Source organism: Caretta caretta, chromosome 6, assembly GCF_965140235.1.
Source record: "Caretta caretta isolate rCarCar2 chromosome 6, rCarCar1.hap1, whole genome shotgun sequence".
NCBI lineage: Eukaryota > Metazoa > Chordata > Testudines > Cheloniidae > Caretta > Caretta caretta.
Genome location: NC_134211.1, coordinates 89,791,592 through 89,802,848, shown reverse-complemented (window position 1 = coordinate 89,802,848; position 11,257 = coordinate 89,791,592). Strand labels below are relative to the sequence as shown.

General features: G+C 44.7%; 1 protein-coding gene across 8 annotated transcripts in view; it reads right to left on the bottom strand.

Annotated features, from left to right (window-relative positions):
* The window catches only part of GPATCH2L (G-patch domain containing 2 like), a 47,098-nt gene that overhangs the window by 14,212 nt on the left and 21,629 nt on the right, over positions 1–11,257 (bottom strand). For all 8 annotated transcript variants that reach the window (XM_048855564.2, XM_048855565.2, XM_048855568.2 and 5 more), the window contains one exon: positions 3,482–3,579. In XM_048855564.2, coding sequence (XP_048711521.1) covers positions 3,482–3,579 — 98 coding nt within the window. The remainder of the gene's footprint in view (positions 1–3,481; positions 3,580–11,257) is intronic.

Below are 11,257 nucleotides of genomic sequence, written 5' to 3'. Positions count from 1 at the left end.
ACACCTGCAAAGATGGGGCAAGATAGACCAGAGTAGAACTCATTTGCAATCTCCTAAACCAAACACTTCTTCAAGTTGGACCAGACTGGAACAGGTCAAAGTCTCCATACCTAAACTCAACAGTCACCTAATGTCTAGACTGGATTGCAGCTAGCAGTTTAGAGGTAAAATGCTCCATATCCCATTCCCAATCTCCATCTCCTGAGTCAGCCAGTCCCCATTAACAGAACTTGACAGGATGAATAAAGAGGAATAAACTAAATGATACATTATTTCATTTGTTAGTCTCTAAGAGCATTTCTGCTTCTGTGTTTTGTACAACACCAAGTACACAGCCAATACTTAAATATTCTCACAACAGAGGAGAATTGTTCACATCCCTTTTGCATTCAGCCAAGCTACAGAAGACCATCTGGGACACCCAGTCTGATGCACCACATTACAAACATCTCCTCACTCCTATGGCTACCTGCTCTAGCCAGAATTTGTGTTTTCAAACATGACAGAATTCCCATCTGCTACTCTGCTTTCTAGCTGGAAAGCACTGGCTCTGAGTCTCAGCCTTTCTGAGCAACTGAGTAAAAAGGACTTGCCAGCACATTTCTGAAGACAAGAGTCACTTCCTGAGGCACTGAAGTCTCCTTCTGAATTCCTTCCTGTTAGTTCTCAAGAGTTCTGGGGGAAAATGTCCAAATCTCTCTTCTCCAGTGACATCTATTTTAGCAGTAGTCACTAATCCAGTTTGCCTCAGGCGGCCATGCTGTTACTGGAAATTTCCTGCTCTGACAATGGGATATAGATTTGGGTGCTCCCCTTAGCTTATTGGGTGCATCCAGGCATACCTTTGAATACAGGTCTCTCTGACAGAACAAGTGTTACCAGACACTATTTACTGGGGATCAAAGGCATAATTAACTTAGCTAGCCTATTAAGTTTGAAAATAAATGGAGTCCCAGGTCTCTCCTTTCATTCCTGACACTGGAAAGGAGTGAGTGTGCGCATCTCATATGGTCTTTAACAACATCTGCTGAATTCAGTCAAATTCAACTTAAAACTTTGTGTGGATGGGGGAGGGTGTGACTGGGGAAGATTTGTAGCTGCATGTTTAAGAAAGAAGCTAAATTCATCACAATGACAGGGGAGAGTGTTGGCAGAGATTTGAGCTATTTATTCTTTTAGGAAAATCCTATAAAGAATGACACGAGGAAGCCTCTATCTGCAGTCTTGTTCATCACACTGGTGAGGAGTCCGATAACAGATGTATGCAGAAGCGTGATTTAGTGCCAGGAGCTGGCCCCTGATGTGTATTAATACAGCTGCAAAGCGGAACAAGCCCCTCTTCATCACTCATCTCTATAAAAGAGGTGGAATTTGAGATGGCCCGATGTTAGGCAGAGCAAGCCCATTTGTTCTGCTGACTGATGGAGCCAGCTTAGGCTGTGTCCTTCACCTCCATGGGGCACTCAGGTTGCAAAAAAGGAGCTCAATGAAGTAGGACCTGGTCAACAAGTGAGACAAGAGCAGTTGGACTCAGCCAAGGAGCTATTTAAAGGAGAAGTCTGGCACTGTGTACATGTGCCTGTTCCCTACACTCATTTATGGGCCTGAATTCTAATTCACCCCAGAACTTTATTGTTCATTGAAGGAATAGGATTTCTCAAAGAGACATCTGCAGTGAGAGAAAGTGAGGTTGCCAAACTAACCCAAGGAAGGGGAACCCCTGGTTAATGACATTTTAGTAACTAGTGAGAGTGCACGAGAGAGGGAGGGAGTCTGTGATTATCTCTTTGTGTTATCTTATAAACATAGGCTGGATTAAATTTTTTAAAGTGTTTTGGGATCTATTTTGATGAAAGCAGCCATAGAAATGGAAGATTAGTCTATAGAAACAGAGCAGTAATACACCACAAAAGTTACATGCGGAACAGGAAGAACCCTGGAAAGTAGCAAAAGGATGAAATATAATGATAGGACAAGAATTCCCACTAAGAACTCTATATACCCCAAAAATGATCATAATTAGCTATTCAGACACATTTCTATACACCCTTCAACACTAGGAATCTGATTATCCCATTATAACATTCAAGGCCACCAGTGGAACTGCTAAATCCAAGAATACCAGCAAACAGACTTTTGCCAGGAAGAAGCAAACTGACACTCTTCATTTGCTTACCTGACATTTTTTCTGTCCCTTTGAAACAAACACAGGAGATCCCTCTGGGTACACACTGACTAGACATATAATCTGAACTGCACTGACTGCATGATTTCCTTCCAGCTCCGTTACTCTTCATCTCCCACAAATCCCCAGAAAAGGCACCGACATGACTCCACCTATCCACTGGTGGTTCCTCTGGTCTTTTCCATTGTTTCCTAGATCTGATCATCACTTTGCTCTTGGCCACGCATCCTTCTTGCTGCTGATTCCTGACACAACCATTTAGTCACAAGGTACCAGAGGAACATGGGTCACATGGAAATTGCATGTTGGAATTCAAAAGTTTCCAGGAGTGAACTTACTCTAGCCAGGTATCTCCCCACCCTCTTAAAGACCTCTTCAATCCTCAGATTTATACCCATTTCACACCTGAGTCACCTTCAAAACTCTAAAAAAATAGTCACTTCTGAGATATAATCCACCTGGAAAAAAGCCAGAATTCTAGGTGTTACATTCCTGGAGCAAGAAGGGGAACAGGGGCCATTACCACTTGCAGTAGTAAATGGCTCCAGGTGGAGTTAGCGTTACCAGTATGGCTATTGAGAGGTGACCATAACCTTAGTGAGAACTAGGCTCTTGCAGCAAAGGGTCCAGAGATCTCCTTAAGAGAGGGAACCAAACCACCAGTTCATACCAGGCATCGTGAAAGATCTGGGAAGTACAGAAGCTCACCTCCTCATCACCACGGGGTTGCATGGCTTAATTTTAAACTGTGGAAATAATGGCTTATGCAGCAGCAGCACCAAATATTGACATTGAAAGACCTTGCAATGTGAATGATAATAACTCACCATGGGTGCACCTTCATATATTCACGCATTAGGCCACTCTTTTTGTTGCTGTGCTAAATGCAAGCCACTTACAGCCGTAACTCACTATCACCTTCACACTTGCATTTCATTTAACTTTTATCCTCAGTATTCCTGCAAATATTGTGCTATTTTCAGACAGACAGTCTTCCCGCTCTCTCCAACTTAGGAATTCCTACCTTAGACCTCCACACCAAGATTTTCAAGTGACTAGTGATTTTTGGGTGCCCAACTTAAAATACCTTCAAAAGGCATGGTTTTCAGAGGGTGAATGCTTCAGACTTTCTGAAAAAAAATCAAGGGACTTTAAGGCATCACAAGTTAGGGATCCAAAAACCAAAGCACCCAATATCACTAGCCACTTTTGAAAATCTGCTTTGCCTATGCTGGAATGTCCTCTCAGGACAAGTGATGGTGCGCAGACAGGGGTGCTAGGGTTAAATCAAGTTACCTGAAGTAGGGCTGGAAAGAGAGGCTACAGCTGCTGCTGGCTTTCGTTTCCTCTTGATATCCCTTGAGCAGGGTGGTCCCAGGTGTATATTTGTCTGTCTGGGGAGAAAAACAGAAATATTAAAAAGATTGTCCTGATATCACCTATCAAGAAGGGACACTGACCACTAAGCCTTAACACTACCTGGCCAGCTTCCATCCATCTACTTGCTGCCTGGGTAAAGAGACAGCCTCTAGAAGCAGCAGCAACTCATTCACATCCCCCACCGCATCCACAGCCTGTGGCCAAAACTTTGTTTCATCCTCAAGCTCAGACACCAGATCCTGGATATGAGCTGTGGCAGCAGATTAATTTCCCCAAAATATAGACTGCTCTTCAAAGGCTCTGAAAGAGCTAATAAAATCATTGCCCAGGCAGGGATGGGACTGAACAGGTACTTAGTGGATGTGATATCAGCATTTCTGTGGGGCCCTATCACCTTCTGCAGAATATAAGTTTTCATTAAAAAGTAAGGCAAGTTTTCTTGCCTCTATGGTTATGAAAATAGCTTTGCACTCACATCACATTTAAAATGTTATTATCTTGGAGCATGCCTAGACTACAAATTTTGTATCGGTTTTCTGGCACAAATACATGAGTGCTTAAGCCGGTGCAGTTGTAAATCAGGCTCCTGTGTTTTCAACACTGTGTTATGCAATTGTGCTGACAACACCAGAGCTTGGTCCATGCTAGTACATACATCATTTTGTAATGCAGCCTCATTGAGCCAATGCATATGCTGAAACAGTTTAAAAGCCTAAACTGCCCATCCATATGAGCTTATGTAAACTCTGAAGCCTAATGATAATGGTTTCTATGACACCAATTTAACTGTTTATCACTTTAGAAAAAACATTCTATTATTATGGATCACAGTGGAACTGGGAGTGTGGATGAAGGTTGAACAGAGCACTGTCATCTAATCCCTCCCACCAACACTGACCTCTGCTCATAAGAAGAAATATCAGGAAGTTTAATTCAGAAAATACACTCGCAGCAGTAGTTTGAGGAGACCCGCCCAAACAATCCAGAATGAGTAAGGAAGAATAATTTAACAATGAAATTGAGTTCAAGTTCCTGCCCTGCCACAGACTTCCTGTGTCACTTAGGGCTTGTCTACACTGCCCCACAGTTCAGGCTACAGGGGTATGAATAGCTGTGCTGTAACTCCCCCAGTGGGACACTGTGAGCGTAAACTAAAAGGTGCCTCACTGGCAATAATGTAGAGCAGGGTGTCTCAACCTGTAGGTCAGGACCCAAAATTGAGTCGCCAGACTGTTTCAAAGGGTTGCGTAGCAGCTCCTGTCCCACAGGGCTGGCTGGGCTCGCGTCCCTGCTCCAGGAACTGCAACCTCTGGATCCCAGCGCCACTCAGGTTTGGCCCAGCCATAATCATGATGGGAGTCCTGATAGGCTAAATTTGAGTGAGGTCACAACTCCACTCATACAAATTTGGTCCAGTCAGGGGGGCAGGGCCAAACCTGAGCAGCTCTACAACCCCAGAGGTTGCAATGCCCGGAGCGGAGAGCCAGCCCCACAGTTCTGCAGCTGCAGGAACAGCCACTGTGGGGTGAGTGCTGGGCAGGACCCACTCGAAACTACCCCAGGGCCTCCACCCCGAGACTATTCACTGGGTCCTGACAGGCCACGAACATTTACAAATGGGTCCTGAGCCCAAAAAGGTTGAGAACCACTGAAATAAAAGATGTTAATGTGAACTAGCAACCTTTTAGTTCGCAGCCACAGTGTGCACACGGGGGAGTTGCAGCACAGCACTTGGGTGCGTGCTCCTGGGCAGCAGGTGAAGCTTCCCCTTGGGGAGGCTAGCCCCACCTCCTCTGTCCAAGGCCATGCCCCTGCTTGCTGCTCTCAGCCCCCAAGGACTCCAGATGGAGGAGGGGGGCAGTGGCTGAGACCTTGGTCAGGTCCACGAGGGGGAGAGGGAGGAAGAAGGAAGGATCCTGTGAGCTCCAAGCCTGGAGCCCCTCCCATGTTCCACCCCTTCCCCCACCCCATTCCCTTTCCCTGCAGCCCTGTCTTGCCCCTTCCCCTGCGGCCCCACCCCCATTCTGAACCCAGCCCTGCCCTGTTCTGCCCCTTCCATGTGGGCCTGCCCCCACTCCATCTCTACCCCCCAAGTCCCTCTCACTGTGGCCCCAAGAGCTGAAAAGCTCTGCGGCTGAGAGGGAGAGCTCCTCCAGTCCTGGGCCCGTGGCGGGGATAGATTTTTCCAGGGGTCCCAAATTGGTCAGACCCCCTGGGCGCGGGTCCTGTGGAGTAATCTGCCCCCCACCCTGCCAGCGGTGCAAGGTTTGGGAAGGCTTAGCCTCCCCTAGCCTCCATTATGTGCCGCCTTGTGCGCACTGCTATCCACACCCCCATAATCCAAACTGTGGGACACAGTGTAGACAGCCTAAATCTCTCTCTGCCTCTGTTCCCTGTCTGTAAAACAGGAATAATAGCACTTCCTATCTCACAGGGGTGTGGGGAAAAATTATATTAAAGATTGCGAGGCATTCAAGTACTACAGTAATGGAGGCCCTGTAAGTACCTAAGATATAATGAAAGCTTCCATTTCTTTCAGATCCTCATGCTTTTACAGCTGGTATTTCTATAATTATTTTTTCTAGTGGTTTAATAACTATGCTTTTCATCCTTAGGGTCATGGGTTCCAGCCTCTTGTAGGTCACCAGGGAAATGAGGTTCGTGCTTTCATATTTCCAACTGAGTGTTTGTTCATTTAGAAATATGTTTGCTCATGATGTGTTCACACAGTTTGTGAATCTGAGCTCATAGGAATCCAGGACTGCATGCTGTAATTCAACTCTGAACTGCATCCGCATAACTGTGTGGGAAGCCCTGAGAACGAGGCTAATCAGGGTGTGCTACTAACTGTGGAAGCATCCCTGGCTCTAGCCAGTTAGAAGTCTCAAATTCATGGATACTGAAGAATAAAAATGCACAACAGAACAAAATCTTGCATTCTGTACCATCAATTAAAGTTTAAAAGCTGCCAGGAGTCATTATGTGCAACATGAAATCAGTCACTGAGGAGATATTAAGAAATCTTACCAATGGGATGATTTTATTTTAAGCCTGGAAGTCAGCTTCCACTAAAGGCCAAGTTTCAGAGTAACAGCCGTGTTAGTCTGTATTCGCAAAAAGAAAAGGAGTACTTGTGGCACCTTAGAGACTAACCAATTTATTTGAGCATTTTTAAATAAATTTTCAAAGCCAAATTTTCAAATGCCCTCAATTTTGCAGGTGCAGATTAGGCTCAAGTGTTTGCATGAGAATGTGCAGGAAACAGAAGCCTACTGAAAATCCGGACCTATGGGACAGGTTTCAGAAACGCTCACACAATTAGTGCGTGTGTGTGTGTGTGTGCGCGCGCGCGCATGCAAATGAGGTATTTGTGCACACAGAAGGCCAACTAGACACCTATGTGACCCCTACTCACACAAATACCTGATTTGCACATACATTCATGATGGCACACAAAATTTGACAATTGTGGCATGGGTTTCTGAACATTTGAACCTGAACAGCTATAAGAGATTAAAACAAACAATTATAGTCAAAGATTTTTATTTTGTACTTTTCTAAGGCGGGGCTAGATTACAAGATGATTATATAAACAAGCTAGATGACCATATAAAATAAAATAACTAGCTCTTCTATAGCACTATTCAACTTTATAACTCTATACAAATATTAACCAGTTAATTCCCACAATACTCCTGGGAAAGAGATGGGCATTATCATTCCCACTGAGGCAAAGATGTGAAGTGATTTGCCACAAGCCACTGAAGGAAGCTATGGCTAGGATTAGAATACAGGAGCTCTGAGCTCAAACCCCAACCACCTCTTATTACAATTACAAAGAAACAGAATTTAAAAAACAGTCAAAGTTTCAGAATTATTTACTGCACTGAAAACAAAAGCAGGAGCAGCTTCCTAGTCAGATGCGAGTACCAACTATGCTGCATTCAGCAGCCCTGCTACTACTACAACAAAGGCTCAGGGGTCATAAAGCATAAATATGTATTTCATTCAGATTTATCCCTTATTGATCACCCACACTCCAGTTAGTTAATCAGGAGCCTACTGACTGCTCACTAGCTTTGATCGACCTGGTGGTAAAAGTGTCAATTTCAAGTGTTCAGTGCAATTTAGGGCACTGTAAATCTGCATACAGGGGCATACGCTGGGGGGTGGGGGGACAGATGTGCCCCATTAAAGTGCATTAGGATGACAGAGACCGTCCAAGCATACGGAGTATATCTTATCAAGGATCCAGAGTAACAGCCGTGTTAGTCTGTATTCGCAAAAAGAAAAGGAGTACTTGTGGCACCTTAGAGACTAACCAATTTATTTGAGCATAAGCTTTCGTGAGCTACAGCTCACTTCATCGGATGCATACCGTGGAAAATACATCCGATGAAATGCATCCGATGAAGTGAGCTGTAGCTCACGAAAGCTTATGCTCAAATAAATTGGTTAGTCTCTAAGGTGCCACAAGTACTCCTTTTCTTATCAAGGATGTGGCACTGCTCTGTATTAACCTACAAATACTATATATTTCATATGATTCTCTGATTGTTGTAAGTAGAGGTATCGGGTAGCTATATTTGGTTATTTGGAGCTGCATGCATAGCAAAAGCAAACAGGAAGACCAGTCAATTGGTATAGATAAGTCACCTTCTGACAAACAGCAGGAGACCAGGTTGAGACATTAACTGTAAAGATCCTACATATAGGCTGTGACTAAGTGGGAATTTTTTGTAATGTTTGAATGAAGCCTATGTATGTCTCAGTTTCCCCTATATGCTGCATTGTTACCTAGTGGGGGGAAAATGTCTGTTTGCTCTTGGGCCAGGCTAAGACACAGGTATGAATGGTGCCTAGCTGTCTGGGACTAAGTTGGTCATTGGAAAGGAATTGGCTGAGGCCAGCCCCATATCAGTGGAGAATCCATGAAGACAATGGCAAATCTGATCACCAGCGTTGAAACCTTGCAACCAACTACCATAGATTGCCCCACCTCTCAGCAGGGAGGCTTAACAGCATTTCCCAAGCTGGAGAACAAAGGACTTGGGGTGTGGGATATGAGGCGAAAGTTAAGCATGGGCTGCGAGTAGCTGTTGGGCACACACTGGGGAATCTGACGGAGGGACAGGCAGAGCTTGAACAATGGGGTTCACTACAGCTTGGCTGGGTTCTGGCTACCCAGAATTGACTATGCTTTAACCTTTATTTCTCTAGGATAACCAAGGACTTCCTACGCTGTGTTCCAGTTGACTAAGCCTGACTGTTTGACAACACTGACTGAATGTCTGCAGATGCTTGCAGAAGTGCATTGCTCCTTAAGAATGTAAAAATCTCTTGTCGGGGTCTGTCTCAGTGGAACTCGCTGAACTGAGCTAACAGTGAAGCAGCAGTGCTGAAGGCCAAGAGGTCCAGCCTAGGGAGGTGGTGAAGCTGTGAGGCTAACCCTGGAGGAAGAGTGGGACTCCTAGGGTGTCTGGCACACTGAAGGGGTCCTCCCAGAATGCTCCAAAGCTGGGGCCATAGCATAGGCTCCAGCCAGGAGTTAGATAGCTGTCCTGCCAAGGCTGGAACCAAAATATCAAAAGGACACTAACCAGTTACAAAGTAGCTTAGAGAAGAGAAGTCGGCGGAGGAGTGAGTTGTCAAATGCTGCTCATGGGGAGCAGTCAAAGGCATGCCCTGTGGGAGGATCTGAATGAGTTGGGCCTAAACTCAGGTAAGCTGGAAAGGGGTATAGATTGGTTTTGTCATTATGTATTATCTGCTGGACAGAGCCCTGAAGAACAGCCTTGCAGGGTCCAATCACAGTAGGGACTGCTGAGTAATCACAGGAGGTACACAGAAGGCTGTAACCCAAGTACCCTATCTAAGAGGAAGAACTGGGAGATTCTGCCCTGAGAAAGGTGTAAGCTCGAAAGCTTCTCTCTCTCACCCACAGAAATTGGTCCAACAAAAGCTATTACCTCACCCACCTTGTCTCTCTAAAAATGTAGCAACTCCTCTGTCAGCCTCTCATCATGAACAGCGAATGAATGAGAAACTATGTGGGTATAGCAAGAATATATTTCTGAGAGAAAAGTCTATCGTTATCCACAGACAGTGGTATTTTTACCACAAGACTGGGGAGTTCTCTTGAGCATCTGGGATTCTCTCCCATCCTGTTCTTAATGTTTTAAGTCAGGATGTACAAACCATAAAGCTGAGCCTGGAGAAAGGGAAGAACCTTTGATGGACAGCAGGTTGGGTTTTGCTGTTGTGCCTACTGTGCGCCAGAAAAGTTTAGACTATGGCTTCCCTTCGCACCATCACATGCTTAGCCAAAGAGATGCTTTTTTTTTTTTTAAATTTAAATAGATGGTGTGACTGACAGCCTGGGATCCTGAAATCCTCTGTTTTATCAGTACAGCACAATAGAAGCTCCTTCTCCCCTTCACCCGATCAAGATATAGAAAGCCTGAACTGGAGGAATCATCACTAGGACAAAGAGGAGAGTTCCGTCCTTCGCTTTTCTAGGAAGGGAATCAATTAGCACCAATTGCAATGGTAGTTTTTGTGATGTGGACACCTGTCTACAAGGAACTAGACTGACAAACACCATGTTCATTTCACTTAGTCACTAAAACTAAGCCTGGTTTGTAAACTGACATCCAATTTTCCAAGACATTGGCTAAGAAGCACCACAACTGCAGAAAAAAAATGGCATCACAGGCTTTTCAGAGAACTCTCCATGCCAGATTGGCACACTTGATTTAAAAAAAAAGGAAAATTTAGTCAAGAGGAAAAGCTCTTCAGAGCAATAGCTGTTGCAAAGATTCCCACTGGCATACAAAAGGACCTCACCTGGACTCTTTGTGATTATGATGCCCAATCTAAGACTTCCTTGGAAGCTGGAGTGCATAGAACACACAAGGTGCAAGTCTCTCACTAAAATCCCACACTGCCCTGTTTCTCTGCTGACATAATCCATGGCAACCTTATTTTAACCATATCCTTGGATGCAAAGCATTTGTATCACACTAGTGAAAGTTACAGTGAGCATTAGGAGTGGCCATGCATCTAATGTCTTACAAACAAAGACTACTATAGCCTCATGTTAAAGTAAATGTTCAACAGAGACAGTCTTCTAACAAAGCTATTGGTACTAAAGCAGCACACAGCCCAGCTGTTGCTGCTGTTTGCTGGTGAGGCAGCAACACAGGCCAAATAAAAGGTTCCTTTTCTAAGCTCTGAGGTAAAACCTGAGGCTGTTTATGGTGGCTTCAAAGGTCAAAATTAATAGTGAGAGCAGAGTTCCTCCTCCTCTTTGAAATGATACAACCAACTGGGCACCGAAGTCTGATCTGCACATCACATGTGTGTAAATCACTACAAGGTGCTCATCCAATCAGCACACACAGCTCCTATGCATGCAAAGGTCTCTTGTTATCACATCACAGAGCACACAATTCCTTTGCACAGCAGCATCTCCTCTTCGACCACCCTGAGCCCCAGGGAGTCCTAAAGGAGCACATTTTTAGTTTCCAAAAATCACCATAAGATTGTTGACTTCTGAAATCATGTGAACCGCATGGGTCATTTACTATACTCCCCAGCCTTCATGCAATGGCAGCACAGTCACCCAAGAAAGGATTTGTAAAGATGTAGTAAACACCACTCTTTACTGAGAACTGGGTGTGATGGCACACA